The sequence below is a fragment of the Heloderma suspectum genome, chromosome 4, assembly GCF_057233095.1.
Source record: "Heloderma suspectum isolate Gila_16-S chromosome 4, 16-S_ref, whole genome shotgun sequence".
Lineage (NCBI taxonomy): Eukaryota > Metazoa > Chordata > Lepidosauria > Squamata > Helodermatidae > Heloderma > Heloderma suspectum.
In genome coordinates, this window is record NC_139461.1 from 35056387 (window position 1) to 35073426 (window position 17040).

Here is a 17040-nt window from a genome sequence, read left to right on the forward strand (position 1 = left end):
CAAAGTAGACTAATAAACCCTTTCATGGTGTAGCAGCTCTTTCATCTCCATCCTTTACTTTATTGATCTTCACTGAAGCACTGAATGGCTTTGTAGTATAATTGCACTTAAGAAGCCATGTATGGATGCTCTTGTGATCACCAGTTTGGTGGGAGTAACAATCTAACATACAGGAACTGCTGAAGACAACAATTTGAAGTTAGGTAACTGAATAAATGTGGGAATTTCAAACTTGGAAAACATCTACTGCCTTTGGAATTATCAAAGACCTAAAGAGCATTGGACCTTAAAGAATATGCCCAGCCCCATAACCCTGCCCCCTTAAGACATTAGGCTGGCTCTAGGAACAGGGATTTCTCTTTTGTAATGTCTGCCTTAGAATAATAGAATAGCAGGGTTGACAGGAGCCTATAGGACCATTGCGTCCAACCCCCTGCTCAATGCAGGAATCCAAGTCAAAGCATCCCTGACAGATGGCTGTCCAGCCTCGTCTTGAATGCCTCCAGTGTGGAAGAGCCCACCACCACCCTAGGTAATTGGTTTCATTGTTGTATTGCTCTAACAGTCAGGAAGTTTTTCCTGATGTTCAGCCAGAATCTGGCTTCCTGTAACTTGAGCCCATTATTCCGTGTCCTGCATTCTGGGATGATCGAGAAGATATCCTGGCCTTCCTCTCTGTGGCAACCTTTCAAGTACGTATGTATGTATGTATTTTTTCATTTCATTTCTATACCGCCCAATAGCCGAAGCTCTCTTGAAGAGCGCTATCATATCTCCCGCAGTCTTCTCAACGTTACAGATGCCTAGTCCTTTCAGTCTCTCCTCATAGGGCTTTGTTTCCAGTCCCCTGATCATCTTTGTTGCTCTTCTCTGAACCTTTTCCAGCTTGTCTGCATCCTTCTTAAAGTGTGGTGCCCAGAATTGGACACAATACTCAAGATGAGGACTAACCAGTATTGAGTAGAGGGGAATTAGTACTTCATGTGATTTGGAAGCTATACTTCTATTAATGCAGCCCAAAAGAGCATTTGCCTTTTTTGCAGCTACATCACATTGTTGGCTCATATTCAGCTTTTGATCGACAACAATGCCAAGACCCTTCTCACTTGTAGTATTGTTGAGCCAAGTATCCCCCATCTTTTAACTGTGCATTTGGGGTTCCCCCCCCCCCAGGTGCAGAATTTGGCATTTATCCCTATTAAATTTCATTCTGTTGTTTTCTGCCCAGCACGCCAGCCTATCAAGAGCACTTTGAATTTTGTTTCTGTCTTCTGGGGTATTAGCTATCCCGCCCAATTTTGTGTCATCTGCAAATTTGATAAACATTCCCTGCACCTCCTCATCCAAGTTATTCATAAAAATGTTGAAGAGCACTGGGCCCAGGACTGAGCCCTGCGGTACCCCACTCGTCACCTCTCCCTAGTTTGAGAAGATCCCATTGATAAGCAGTCTTTGAGTCTGATTCTGTAGCCTGATACTTGTTTCATCTAGCCCACTTTGAGCTAGTTTGCTAATCAGGAGATCATGGGGTACTTTGTTGAAAGCTTTGCTGAAGCTGAGGTATATTATGTCCACAGCATTCCCACAGTCCACAAAGGAGATTACCTGATCAAAAAATGAGGTCAGATTCATCTGGCAGGACTTGTTCTTGACAAATCCATGTTGGCTTCGAGTAATCACTGCATTGTTTTCAAAGTGCTTACAGATGGATTGCTTTATCATCTGCTCCAGAATTTTCCCAAGGATTGATGTCAGACTGACTGGTCTGTAGTTCCCAGGTTCCTCCTTTTTGCCTTTTTTGAAGATAGGGACATTAGCCCTCCTCCAATCATCTGGCACTTCACCCATCCTCCCTGATTTCTCAAAGAGAATAGACAGTGGTTCTGAGAGTTCTTCTGCCAGTTCCTTTATTACTCTAGGATGCAGTTCACCTGGCCCTGGAGATTTGAACTCATTCAAATTAATTAGGTGTCCCTTGACCATATGCCTATCGATCTCAAGCTGCAATCCTGCCCCTTCAGCCTGTACTTCGCCTTTGCCAGGGGGGTCATAGACCCTCCTTCAGGAGAAAACTGAGCTGAAGTAGGAATTGAGCACTTCTGCCTTTCCTTTGTCATCTGTTATCATTTTGCCATCCTGACTGAATAGTTGAACCACCATTTCTTTCCTCTGTCTTTTACTATGCACATATCTGAAGAAAGCTTTTCAGTTGCTTTTAGCATCCCTCACTAACCTCAGCTCGTTCTCAGCTTTAGCCTTCCTGACGCCATCCCTGCAATTCTGTGCTACCTGCCTGTAGTCTTCCTTTGTAGCTTGGCCTTCCCTCCCCTTCCTATATGTGTCCTTTTTTGTTTTCGGGTCATTTTAACTTATTCATAAGTGATCTAGAGCTAGGGGTGAACGGTGTTTGCTGATGACACCAAATTATTCAGGGTGGTAAAACCAAAATGGAATCTTGAAGAGCTCCAAAAGGAGGTCCAACATTAAAATGGCAAATGCGGTTCGTGTAAGCAAGTGTAGGGTGATATGCATTGGGACAAAAGATCCTGACTTCACATATACATTGAAAGGGTCTGAACTGGTGGTGACTGACCAGGAAAGTAATCCTGGAACTGTGGTAGATAGCTCAATTAAAATGTTTACACAGTGTGCAGCTGCTGTGAAAAAGATGAATACTGTATTTGTCTGCAATATGAAGTAAACATTACACCTATCCTCCAGATCTTCCCCAACTTGGATTAAAATTGGAGCTAGAGAGGTACGGAAGCCCTCCCACCAGCGCACTTCCAATCCCTGCTCCTCCACTTATTTACCTTCCATCAGCAAACTTCTTCTTCAGGGTTTCTGTGCATCACACATATTGGTTCTTAACCTGCATGGAGCCTCTATTCAGGAAACCTGTATCGCTGAGGATCATTTTTTGGTGGGAACCCTCCTCCACCATCCCACTGCGCATGTATGAGTGGGTTCCCACCTATCTCCTCAGTTCCTTTTCGACCGCCATCACGGCTGCCTCTTCAGGAACATTGTCTGAAAATTTGTTCATGGAGTTAGTGCTGAGGTTTCTTGTTTGTGTTTCTTGTTCTTGTTACCTAAAAAACAAAGAAACCTGAAGTTAGTATAGCTACTAGTTCTTTTCATCTTTTGGCATATGGTATTAATGGCCCCTTTCAGAAAGTGCGTCCAATGTGGCGGTAAACTTCCCCCATCTGATGGACATTTTTTGCACCCTTTGCCTCGAGTCCCACGTTGTAGAGACGTCCCATCATTGTCAATCCTTCTCAAAACAAGCCTGTAAAAATTGCTTGGACAGATTAAAGGCAATTTTGTGGAAAGGGGTATTGGAGGTAATGGATACCCCAAAGTCTCAGCCTCAATCGGGTGCTCCTGAGCAGAGCTTGATGCTGCAATCTGCCACCATTTCACCCCCTCAGTCATCATCAGAGGTGGGGAGAACAGACCCTCCAACACCTGGTCATTCGTTGGCTCTTTCTGTGGCCAAAAAGATTGCAAAGCAGGCCAAACACCCTAAGTCTGTGTCAGAGGCTGTACCAAAGAAAAAGAAGAGGAAGGAGCTTAGAAAGACTCCACCAAGAGTTTCGGAGTTGGACATCCCTCCTCCTCCCTGTCTTCTGAATTCACTGATTCCAAGGCTGTTACCAGTACCAATAGCTGCGGCCATGTTGGAGCCACTGTCTACAACCTCTGAAGATGAGATCAGGGATATATGTTCTGTTTGACACCGAGCCAATTCCACTCTTCAGGATCGATGCTGTTGATCCCCATCGACAAGCATGTGGGATCGAGAGCCACAGTCACCTTGGTACGGAAAGCCTGAGTTGTCTGCCATTCCCAGGGAATCTGTCCCTTGCTACCGATCACCTTTAAGGTACCATGAAGAGGAATACTCTATGACATCGAGATTGGGATTGACTCTCTACTTGGTCCATGCCACCCCCAAGATCTTACCATTGTGACGAGTGACGACTGCATTGAGATCTGTGCTATGATTGAACGAGGTACGTAAGAGCTACTTCTCCTCGGTACAGAACTGGCCCTTCAGCTACAATTTCATGTCCACCAGATCACAACGTCTTTTTACTACTACCTCCAGTTCCTCCACGCTCGTCTTCTTTGGATATGCCCCAAGGCTATGTGCATCAGGCTCCTCCTCATCGTCCCTTGCCATCTCCTCCTCATCAGCAAGGTGAGCAGGTAAGGGCAATAAGCCAGAGAGATCTCTCACAGAAGTCTGTGGAAGATTATCAGTCAGATTTCTCATCCTATTCCTCCATGCCTCCATCTATTTCATCACCAGACAAAGTGGTGGGTACTTGAGACAGAGCTTCCCCCTCAGAAAATATGGGTCATTTTTTGGACCAGGTGTTACGGATGACACAGTCTCTAGGAACTGATGTGCAACAACCCACTGAGCACATATAAAAACTGGTTTTGATGCCATATATACGAAGACATTGGTTCCAGTGGGGATTCCTTTTCTTCTCGCTCTCCTCCAGACTATGAAACAAACTTGAAACACTCCATCTTCAGTGGCACCCACCTCAAAGTGTCTGGAGTCGATGTATAAAGTGCAAGAAAAAGATTCCTCTTGTCTATTCTCTCTTCCTAGTCCGAATTTCATAATAGTTGAATTGGCCTCAAGGTTGGTCGCAGAAATGCACGCTTCGCCAGTGGATAAGGAAAGACTCAAACTAGATATGATGGGATGTAGATGCTACTCTTAGCCTTAGGACTTTGTGTTGCGAACTATCCGGCAACGATGTCCCAGTATCAGTTGTTTTTGTGGGAAAAGATGGATTCTTTGTGTGCTTACCTTCCAGACAACCAGAGAGTGCTGGCCAGAATGTTTCAGGCAGAAGCAGTTAAGCTTTCCCGTCAACAAATTAATACCGCTCACCATCAGGCTGACTGTAATACAAAATCCATGGTAGGCTCTGTAGCTTTACGACACCATGCATGGCTCCGCTCGGCTGGACTAACACTAGAGACCCAATCTAGAATTGAAGATTTATTTTTTGATGGTGGGGGTCTATTTAATTCTAAAACGGATGACGAGATGGATTCAGTTCAAAAGGTAAGATCAACAACAAAGAAGATGAGCATTGGACAGCCCCAACAACAACAGTCTTACAGATCAGGACGTTGGTTTAGACACTAGCCATATTTTGAGAGGCATTCTGCAGATCGTACCCCTGGGTACCAACCGCAGCAGCAGCAACTGAGGAAACAGTATACTTCCTCTAAGTTCTGTCAATCCTGGACGAAGACTGACACCGCTTCCAAATGTCGTCTTTGGCATGGAGCTATTGGGTATCTTCCCATCTCCGCCTACCCTGATTTTTGGAGACTGACTTTCTTTCTTTCTTTCTTTCTTTCTTTCTTTCTTTCTTTCTTTCTTTCTTTCTCCCAGTGTGGCATGCAATAATGTTGGACTCTTGGGTGCTAGCAATTGTCCACCAAGGATACAAGATCAAATTTGATGTCCTCCCTCCTGTGGGAATTGTCCGAATGACCCTATCATCAGAACCATTACATCTCGAAACAGAGTCACTTCTTCAGAAGGGTGCCATTCAACACGTCTCTCTTATTCAGAAGGACAGGAGTTTCTTTTACGGTTTATCACAGCCAAGAGAGTCAGAATGATTGCCCTGGCACCTATCCTCCCTCTCTTTCAAAAGGGTGTCTGGTTTGCGGCAGTGGATCTCAAGGACGCTTATTTCCACCAGCATTGAAGAGACATATCAAAGATACCTGTGTTTTGTGATTGGACCCGACATGTTCTAGTTTTGTGTCCTACCCTTCCTACTAGTGACTGCTCAGAGGGTGTTCACAAAATGCATGGCAGTAGTATGTGTGCACCTCCGTCTCAAGGGCATCAAAATCTACCCATATTTAGATGACTGGCTTCTCTTAGCGCCTTCAAAAGAGTCTCTGGATCATGCCACTGTTTGTTGTTTATTCGGTCAGTCGCTTCCGACTCTTCGTGATTTCATGGACCAGCACACGCCAGAGCTTCCTGTCGGCTGTCGCCACCCCCAGCTCCCCCAAGGTCGAGTCCGTCACCTCCAGAATATTATCCATCCACCTTGCCCTTGGTCGGCCCCTCTTCCTTTTGCCTTCCATTTTCCCTAGCATCAGCATCTTCTCCAGGATATCCTGTCTTCTCATTAATGTGGCCAAAGTACTTCAGTTTTGCCTTTAAGATCCTTCCCTCAAGTGAGCAGTCTGGCTTGATTTCCTGGAGTATGGACTGGTTTGATCTTCTTGCAGTCCAAGGCACTCTCAGAATTTTCCTCCAGCACCACAGTTCAAAAGCATCTATCTTCCTTCCCTCAGCCTTCCGTATGGTCCAGCTCTCGCAGCCATAGGTTGAGAATGGGGAATACCATTGCTTTAACTATGCGGACCTTTGTTGTCAGTGTGATGTCTCTGCTCTTCACTATTTTATCAAGATTTGTCATTGCTGTCCTCCCAAGAAGTAAACGACTTCTGATTTCCTGGCTGCAGTCAGCGTTTGCAGTAATCTTTGCACCTAGAAAGACAAAGTCTGTCACTGCCTCCATGTTTTCTCCCTCTATTTGCCATTTATCAATCCAGCTGGTTGCCATAATCTTGGGGGTTTTTTAGGTTTAACTGCAACCCAGCAGTTAAAGAAGTACTTTCTTCTTTCACCTTTGTCATGAGGTTCCTCAGCTCCTCCTCGCTTTCAGCCATCAAAGCGGTATCATCTGCATATCTGAGATGGTTAATGTTTCTTCCAGCAATTTTAACTCCAGCCTTGGCTTCATCAAGCCCAGCACGTCGCATGATGTGTTCTGCGTACAGGTTGAATAGGTAGGGTGAGAGTATACAACCCTGCTGTACTTCTTTCCCAATCTTATACCAGTCCGTTGTTCCATGATCTGTTCTTACTGTTGCTACTTGGTCATTATACAGATTCCTCAGGAGGCAGACAAGATGACTTGGTATCCCCATACCACCAAGAACTTGCCACAGTTTGTTATGATCCACACAGTCAAAGGCTTTAGAATAGTCAAATAAAACAGAAATAGATGTTTTTCTGAAACTCCCTGGCTTTCTCCATTATCCAGCGGATATTGGCAATTTGGTCTCATGCCACTGTAGTTGTCCTGAATCTCCTCGAAGCTCTGGGCCTTTGCCTCAATGAGGAGAAATCAACATTGGCTCCCACTCAGGTTATCCCTTTCTAGGGATGTCCGCGGAATCTGCCACGGACTCAAATGAGGCCGAATTCCATTGAATTCGGCCCCCGGAGTCCATGGCAGAACGGACTGCTCCCCCCGCCACCCCACGAAGTCGGAGCGGACCAGATCCTACCTGCCTCCGGATCTGCCGTCCAGATCTTCCGTTCATCTGCCGCCACTCTGAGGATGTAAATGGCGTCCGGCGTGGCCAACACCATTTACGTCTGGGCTGTTAAACGTGATAGGCTATGTAAATATTTACGTAGCCTATCACGGCAAAGAGTAGGGACGCAACTGGCATCCGCTACGCCATTTGTGCCTGAAAGAGAGATGCCTTTCTCTTTCAATGGAGCGGAACATTGTTCTATCTCTTTCCTCTATTTCCTCTGCTACTGAGAGTGATTGTGAAGATCAAGGAGGAGAAGACCAATTGTCTGTTGATCGCACCATGGTGGCCAAGACAACTGTGGTTCACAATTCTGTCTGACATGGCCAAAGGAAATTTTCTTCGTCTTCTGCTCCTACAGAATCGAATCTCATGGGATGGAGGACAGATCCGGCATCCAGATCTGGACACTCTGAAGTTGACTGCATGGAGAATTAGGTAGAAGAGTTTAAATTCCATGTTGTTGCAGGTGCAATGGGTATTGGATGCTATAAGGAAACCAGCTACCAGAAGGTCGTACCAGAGTACATGGACAATGTTTGAGAGTTTTGCCATTTCTAAAGGGTTTTATCCTTTCAAGTTCAATTTCAGATATTCTGTCTTCCCTTCATCATTTGTTTGAGAAAGGTCTTAAGTTCTCTTCTATTAGAGTTTACACTGCAGCTGTCTCAGTTATGAGAGGACAGATACAAGCCTACACAGTCTTCACTCACCCTCTCACTAAGCAATTTTTACGTGGGTTATGGAACTTGGTTCCTCTGGTGAAGGATCTGGTCCCACAGTGGAATCTTTTGTTGGTACTGCAAGGTTTGATGGCAAAACCCTTTGAACCTATGGCTACAATTGATATGCACTTACTCTCCTGGAAAGTGGCATTCTTAGTAGCGATCATGTCATCTAGGAGAGTGTGTGAACTCTGTGCTCTCTGTATTGATGCTCCATTTACAATGTTTCATAAAAAGAAGGTTGTCCTTTGTCCCAAACCCACATTTCTTCCAAAAGTCGTTTCGGAATTTCTTCTCAATGAGTCTGTTATTCTTCCAGCCTTTTTTCCATCACTGTCTTCAGAGTTGGAGAGAGGTTTGCACAATCTCGATGTCCAAAGGGCTTTGGCGTTTTACAAGGCAAGGACTGAATCGTTTCAGAAATCGAAAAGATTATTTGTATGCTATGCTGGTCCTAACAAGGGATTATCTGTATCAACCCAGAACTTGGCTGCTTGGCTAGTTCAGATCATCAAATTGGCCATGAGCCTCCTCATTGAATCCAAGCGCATTTGACAAGGGCTATAGCAGTGTCAACTGCTTTGGGGAGAGGGGTGGCTTTAAAGGACCTACGCAAAGCTGCAACGTGGTCTACCCCATCGACTTTTGTGAAGCATTATACATTGAACGTGCATGCAAGATCGGATTGCATGTTTGGGAGAGCAGTAATTTTGTCTGTGTTAACAGTAGGACACCTTCCCTTCTCCGGTAGGTTGGCTTGTCCGTCGCCCATATGTGTGATGCAAGAGACCATAAAGAAGAAAGACAGGTTGCTTACCTGTAACTGTAGTTCTTCAAGTGGTCATCTGTGCATTCACACAACCCACCCACTGTCCCCTCTTTGGTGTCGATACCCTTTTTTGATGTTGATCCTGAGGGATCCTCGGATCGAAGACTAACTTTTTGCAGTCTCATGGAACTGAGGAGATAGGAGGGAACCCACTCGGACATGTGCAGTGGGACAGTGGGGGAGGGTTCCTGCCAAAAACATTCCTCAGCTATAGAAATTTCCCAAATAGAGGATCCATGCAGGCGTAGAGCCCATATGTGTGAATGCACAGATGACCACTCGAAGGACTACAGTTACACGTAAGCAACCTGTCTTTCAAAACCATAAAAGTGAATCAGTTGTCAAAGGAGAGAGGGAGTGAGAGAAATCTTTCTCAATTCCTTCACCACCACTGCCAGAGCAGCAAGCTGGTTAAGTAGGTAGGTAAGGTGTGGCAGGTACAGGTTTGAAAACTCACTGGGGTTGATGGACAAGGGATTGGTGGCAGAGCACAATGATCCTATTTGGCTCACAACTGTTTTCAGAATAAACTGAGCTATTTGGGGGGAAGGGAAGAATTTGGTTTTCAGAGGCCTAATCAAAGCCTGGCTTGGGGAGTTTATCCCAATGCTTTATATTATTAAGTATAAGTAAAAGTAAAACTTTTAAAATATCATGTAGCAATTTTCTGTTCAATTTCCCAATAACATTTTCCTTTCAGAACTGTTACACATCGATCAATATGTGTGTGTGTGTGTGTGTGTGTGTGTATAATAAAACAGGGAAAACCTTGCATAATTTCTACTAAAAATAGAGGAATACCATTAAATTTATCCCCCCCCCAACGTGCACACACACACGCACATTCACACACACCCCTGATTTTTCAAAAAATTGATTTTAACTGTGAATATCTAGTGCCCTCCTGTGGCTGTAGAGTATATTCTGCCCAAAGAAACTATGCTGTTGCCAAACAAACAATGGATTTGACAGTGTACAGTGTTGTGCTATAGTAAGTGCTTTCTCCTACATAGCTTCCAAATTGTAGAATGGTCTCCCTTTAGAGCTAAGATTGGTTTCCACTTTCTTAGCTTTTCAGAAAGGAATTCATTAAGATGCATCTCTTTAATTTGGCCTTTTATGTTGTTAGTAGTGGGTTTAATGTTGTATTAATGCTATATTATGGTTTTATTGTTTGTACACTGCTTTTGTGACATTGGTTGAAAGGTGGTATATACATATTATTAATAAGTACAGTCAGGGCCAGAAATATCGGAACAAGGATAACTATTTTGACAGTTGGCCTCTGTATACCACCACATTGAAGTGGAAAGGAAACACACCCAGATGTGAGCGAAGTCAGGACTTTCAACTGTAATTCAAGGGATTTGACAAAAGTGGGTCACTACCCATTCAGGAAATGCAGCCAGTGGCATACACACACCCCCATCATTGGTGGCTCATAAGTAATGGAACGAATGGCTGACAAGCAGCTGTATGGCCAGGTGTGGCCTGTTTCTTGGGTACCCCATGACCAATCAAGCAGATAAAAGGCCTGGAGGTGGTTCTGAGTGTTACATTTGCATTTGGTAGCTGTTCACTGGAACCCCCAACATGAGGCCCCAAGAGGTGTCCATGCGAGTGAAGGAGGCCATCATTAGGCTGAGCAAACAAAATAAACCCATCAGAGAGATTGCAAAAACAGTGGGAGTGGCCAATACAACAGTTTGGAACATCCTGAAAAAGAAGGAATTAACTGGTAAGTGCAGCAACAGCAAAAGGCCAGGAAGACCATGGAAGACAACTAAAGTGGATGACCACAGAATTCTGCTCATGGTGAAGAGGAACCCTTTCACAACATCTAGCCAGGTCAAGAACGCTCTTGCGGAGGTAGGCATGTCATTGTCAACATCTACAGTAAAGAAATGGCTTTATGCATGCAAATACAGAGGCTTCACAACAAGGTGCAAACCACTGGTAACGCTCAAGAACCGAAAGGCCAGATTAGCCTTTGCCAGCAAACACCTAAAAAAGCCTGCCCAGTTCTGGGATAAGATTCTTTGGACTGATGAAACCAAGATTACCTTGTACCAGAATGATGGGAAGAGAAAAGTATGGAGAAGGAAAGGAACAGCTCATGATCCAAAGCATACCACATCATCTGTCAAACATGGTGGAGGCAGTGTTATGGCATGGGCATGTCTGGCTGCCAATGGAACCGGGTCACTGGTGTTTATTGATGACCTGACTTTTGTGTTTATTGATGACCTGACTTCTGATGACCTGTCTTCTGTGTATATCATATGATATAAGGCTGAAAGTAAAGGTGCAATTCTATGCATTGTGTGTGTGTCCGTGCGTTTGTGTGTACATGGATGTCGGGGGGGGGGGGCTTGACTTGATATAAGGTGTGTTTTTTCTCTCCCTCTTCTAAAGAGAAATGTGGCTAAAGAGATACATTTTTAGGACCTTCTTGTGAGCCTGTCTCCATCCTACCTGCTCATCTTAATTTGTGCCTCTTTGTTCTAATGAGGCTAGCCATTATGGATCACAGGCTTTGATGGAGAACTTAATTACAGTAACACAATAATTACTGAAGTCCAGCTCTGATAAGGAAGCAAATAATCTGGAAAGAACAGCAGACACTTGTGGCAATGTGCCAAATGATGAGGTGCTAGCAGTGCTAGAAGCCTCGAGCACCATTTAGAAGCAGGCCTGCACAACATGTGTCCCAGCAAAGTGGACACAGCTCACTGGCCATGTTTGGTAGTCCAGCAGGGGCTTGCTGTCTGGCATTACAAAAGCAGCAAGATTGTCAGGCAGCTGACCCAAACTGAAATGGCTATTGGACTATGTGTGGCTAGTGCAGTCAAAGTTGTACAGACCTCAATTTAATGCAGGAGTGGGCAACTTTTGGCTCTCCAGATGTTTTGGCCTACAGCACCCATGATTCCTCACCATTGGTTTTACTGGTAGGAGTTGTAGGCAAAAACATCTGAAGGGGTGCAAGTTGTCCACCCTGGTGTAAAGTGTTCACCTGGATCTGAATTTCTGATGAAGATGATTGTGGGAATGATCTAATACAACGTTTGCCAACCTGGTGCTCTCCAGTTGTTTTCAGATCAACTCCCAGCAGCCCCAGGCAGCATGGCCAGTGGTCAAGAATACTGGGAGTTGTAGTCCAAAATGTCTGAAGGGGCACCAGGCTGATTTAATAGATAACTTCAGATAAATCTTATCAGCCTTGTTTTAGAACAGATATTTTATTTTAGAACTTAGGGCTGGGCCAAAATGCCTTCCCCCCTCCCATTTTAAGCCCCTATCCACAAGTTAAGAAATTAGAGAGTCCATTTTGACTACTTTCAGGGGAGTGAAACCTACTAGAGCTGCATCACAGCTCTGATAAGCTGGTAGCTGCCATCTTCCATCCCTTCTGAAATTTCCCAAGCCAAGGGGCATTCTGGGGGGGAAAAATGATGGCCGCTGTGGAAAAAAAGAACTGCCACTGGTGGGGATGCACCAGGTTTTTGTTGTTGTTGCAGCTGCCATTTTCCCTGCAAAATGCCCTCAGAACATGACATTTTGGGGGGAAAGATGATGGCCAGCAGATTAGAGGACCTATGGGGATACTCTGGTGAGTTTCAGACCCAGCTGAAAGTGCAAAAAAAAAAAGAGAGATGTCTGTTTTTCCCCCTTCACCACCCCCATCCCCAAATTCAGATTGGACTTTTGATGATCTTAGCATCAACGTGTATGTTTCAGCTGATGTATTTAGAATAAGGGGAATGCCTTCAAATTACAGTGTTTGCTGTTTTTTGCTGGAATCATCAATGACATAGAATCTCGTAAGTCTATTACATTTCATTGGTCTTTCACTAGGAATATGTCTTAAAGGGACATGCCATTGCATCCATACATTGTAGTAACTTTTTTTGTAATCTTTGGGTGATAGAAAACTGCATCCTTGACTTTCTAGCCTTTCTAGCATCAGTTGCATTGAAGCAATTGGAGGACTATGGGTTTTTTCTTTAATGTAAAGGCAGCCTCTGTCTGCAGTTGCTCCAGAAGGAGCAAGGGAATTGGAATGGGAGCTGCTAAGATGCATATGCTAAGTTATTTCAGTCTCGATCTTATTAAATCCACCCATTGACTAGCACTGATGTGGATCTTTTAAAAACAAAACAAAACAGGTAACAAGATTAAACTGGAAACCATCCAAATGGCAAACTTACCTACAGTTCACAAGTACCTGGATTGAACATGGAGTCAAGGAAAGGCTGCCTCAAAATGTCTATCTGCATTCTGGGATTTCCCAAGGAATCAGCCCTTAATATGGTTTCTATTTGTCCTTCTTCTTTTTGTCTATTATTTCAGTGAGAAAATCTCCAGGGAAAGCAGAGCTAGCCGTAAATTCTCCCCACCACCCTTCTAGCTAGCATTACATTTCTCAAAAGTATTCAGGGTTCAAGGTATGGAGGTTGTGCCCTCAGAGGAAATGTGTGGTTGATAGCGCAACCGACAACTGTTTTGATCCTGTCAGTTTTGACTTATTAAATAACAATAGTATTGCCTAAGCAAACACATTCTATAAAGACTTCAAAATAGGAAGGAACTTGTGGGCCATTTTGTTTTGAGAATTTTGTTTTTTCAGAGCTCATTATGCGTTCCCACTATTTAGATGTAATTGTAATTTAAACAGAACAGTTCAGAATAATGGCTAGTGGGATTTGGGTCTTATCATGTGGAATGGACTGGATTTAAAGACGGCAAAAGGCTGTTGAGCTTTGGTGCCAGTTTTTAATTAAAATAACAACCAAGAAGTAAACTCTTGAGACCCTTTTGATTTCACCATTCTCTCTCATGCCTGCGTGCACATTTGCGCTCGCACTCTCTCTCTCAGTCTCTCTCTCAGTCTCTCTCTCTTTCTCTCTCTCTCATACACACACACACACACACACACACACAGGTTTTTGGTTTGTTTGTTTTTACAACAAAACAAACAATATTTCAGGTGATTAGTACTAGATAGTGTGTGTGTGTGTGAGAGAGAGAGAGAGAGAGAGAGAGAAAGAGAGAGAATTAATGAATGAATGACATTCAGATATAAATATGCCCAATTTACTTGTTCCTGGTTGTACCAGTAAATGGTTTTAGTTGAAACATATTAATCCCACTGCAGTCAGTGAATTCACAGCGCAATCCTATGCATGTTTGCCCAGAAATAAGTCCCCATTGTATTCAGTGGGGCTTATTGCCAGGTAAGTGTGCTTAAGAATGCTCAATACTGCAGTTTTTTACACAAGAACTCCCTTGCACAGAACTGGTATTCCATTTCTTGTATAATTGTAAATTATTATTTTTATGCTGGCTCAGCAGTCTGTGAGTGAAGTGGAGAGGAACAGAAGAGGAGCCATCATTGTGTCACGTCCTCAGGCTCTGTATCTTCCCACCCACCTGGTATCACCACACTAGCCTAGAGCCTGAGTAAAGCCACAAAAGATGGCCTTCCAGTGGTGAATTGTGTCCACATGGCTGCTGTAACTTTTTAGGAGCACCGTACTGCATAGAATGTGACTGAGTTCTCATTAATCCATTTCTGCTTCCACATCCCTCATGTCCACCAGAGGGAGCATGGGGAATCGCAATCTGGTCACTGAGCTCAATTCATTAAAGCAGTCTTCCCCAACCTGCTGGCTGGGAATGATGGGAATTGTAGTCCAACACATCTGGAGGACAACGGGTTGGGGAAGGCTGTATTAAAGCAACTATGGTAAATATGGATAGGGATTAGTTGCTATGAGGAGTCCGTTGTTGATGGCATCTTTGTGGCAACTGCAATAGATGCTCCAGACAATCAGATACATGGTAGCTATTTAGCACTTTAACATTGTGAAACACATTGACCAGTCGTAGGTTACATGACATCCTGTTGTTATTTTTTTTCCCATTCTGTCTGAGGAAGAATCCTGTATAATATATATATTTTTTATACCAGGTGGCCCAAAAGTAGGTATACGGTTGTTTAGAATGTTGATGGGAGGGGAGAGAATGTGCGCGTAGAAGATGTGTGGGTGGAGTCAGAATGGCAGTTGGGAAGAGGGAGTGACAGGGAGTGACAGTTGATGGAATACATTTCAAGCACTTACGACATTAAACAGTGTTAAACAAATGTAAATGTAATAAACAATGTAATAAAATGCAAATAAACTATACTGTATACCTACTTTTGGGCCACTCTGTGTGTGTGTGTGTGTGTGTGTATACACACACACAGAGTATATGTATGCTCTTGTGTTCTCTTTTCCAAATAGACAGTGGTAAAATAAAATAATCACTTAATTGCATCTTTGTTATTGTTGTTTTAATACTTAAAAGTAGTCACAGATGTGGAGTGTAGACACCTTCTAGCTTCATGTCTTGTTTGGCCTGTGGGGTTCCCAAAATAAGTCTTCCTCAATATGGTGCCCTTCAGATGGTTTGGATTACCACTCCCATCAATCCCAGCCAACATGACCAGTGGTCAGGGATGATGGGAATTGTAGTCCCAAACATCTGGAGGGCACCATGTTGGGGACAGCTGCCTTAGAGGCTCTTAATAGGTGAATTTTAAGTCACCTTTGACCATTACTGTATGTGAACATTCAAGCAAAGAGAGGCATTTGTAATGCAAATGAGCATTAGCCCAAACATGTGTAGAATTGTGCCCTTTGACTTTAAATCATAGTCCCCATCAAAGTACTTTTGGAAATTAACTTTTGTATTCTCTCCCCCAACCCAGAAAAAATGCTGTGTTTCTATAATCATCATATGACTTCATTGTTTGCTGATCACTGGCTTGTCTGTGTCTCCCCCCCAACCCCGGTCTGTTTTAGGAAAGAGGACACCAAAGGCAAAGGACAAGAAGAAGAAGAAAAAGAATTTGATGGAAAGAGCACAGAAGCAACACAGTCGCTTCTTAGCTACAGACAGAGCTAGTCAATAGAGACTGTTTGCCGTGCGTCAATACATGTGCGATTTTTTTTTGTTCATGTTTTTGCAAAATGCACAGAAGCTGCTACCTGCTCCTGCACACGGATGCACTGCGATTCAGCTGCTTTGACAGTATTGGTTGCAAATAACTTATGGGGGCTGGGAAATGTCCAGAAGCTTGTTTGTGTGTGTTATTTATACTTTGATTGTTGTTGTTTCTATTGTTCTTATTGTTGTCGTTGTTCCCCAAACCTGGAGACTCCAGGAGCAGAAGAAGACCACTGAGTTGAATCAGTGGCTGTGTGTCAGAAGCATTTTTCTTTTAGTTTTTGTTTTAATTCAGTGCCTGCAAGATGGAAGTGGCCAGCTTCTTGGTGTGCAACTTTGCAGCAGGAGCTCAAGGCTGCAAATCGCCATTGGGTGGCGGACTTGTGCATATTTATATAAGGAAAGGAAGTTGTGGAGTTAGAATTGCATTTATGGCCTTTGTTTCTCATATTGTACATTTTCAAGAGTAAATAACACTAAGCAGATATTCATAGATAACGTACTTTGTCCTCCGCACCTGTTATATTGGACCAGTTGTATAGTCAAACTGCTCTCAACTGATATATCACAGGAGTTGCTGCTTAGTATTTCAAGAGCACAGCAGTTCCCATGTGTACATATTATGCTGTCTACATATGAATAAACCTATTTACAGTATGCATGTGTCTGTTTTCTGTACATGCAGCTCATCTTTCATCTTTGGTGTTCTGTCACTTTGGTTCTAGTAAGGGGTACAAGTTTTTCTGGGAGGATTATAAAATGCAGGAGTCGGTGAGATTTTCCATGAGCCAAATTGGAGAGAGAGAGAGAGAGAGAAAGATTTGATTGGAGGGAGCATGTTCTCATGTATTCTACCTGTTCTGTTCCCCTTATTTGCTTCCTTCAAGATAGTGCTTAATTGAGTGATCAGGGTTCAAATGTAGGGCAAAGCTATATGATCAGATTTCATAATGTCTTCTTAAAAGCTAGAGTGGTATAGCAGTTGGACTGGGACTTGTGAGATCCAGGTTCTAGTCCCCACTTGGCCATGAAGCTCACAGGATGACTTTGGGTGACTGATTCTCAGCCTAACCTAACAGTTATTAGGAGGATAAAATG

General features: G+C 43.7%; 1 protein-coding gene across 9 annotated transcripts in view; it reads left to right on the forward strand.

The window, feature by feature from the left end:
• RSPO2 (R-spondin 2) overlaps positions 1 to 16637 on the forward strand; it is a 156344-nt gene extending 139707 nt beyond the window's left edge. For 5 of the 9 annotated variants that reach the window (XM_084848934.1, XM_084848938.1, XM_084848933.1 and 2 more), the window contains one exon: positions 15798 to 16601. In XM_084848934.1, the coding sequence (XP_084705060.1) occupies positions 15798 to 15907 (110 nt within the window). In that variant the 3' untranslated portion in view covers positions 15908 to 16601. Of the gene's footprint in view, positions 1 to 15797 lie in introns of all 9 variants that reach the window. The other 4 variants (XM_084848940.1, XM_084848941.1, XM_084848942.1 and 1 more) reach the window with 2 other exon arrangements.
• The last annotated feature ends 403 nt before the right edge of the window (positions 16638 to 17040 follow it).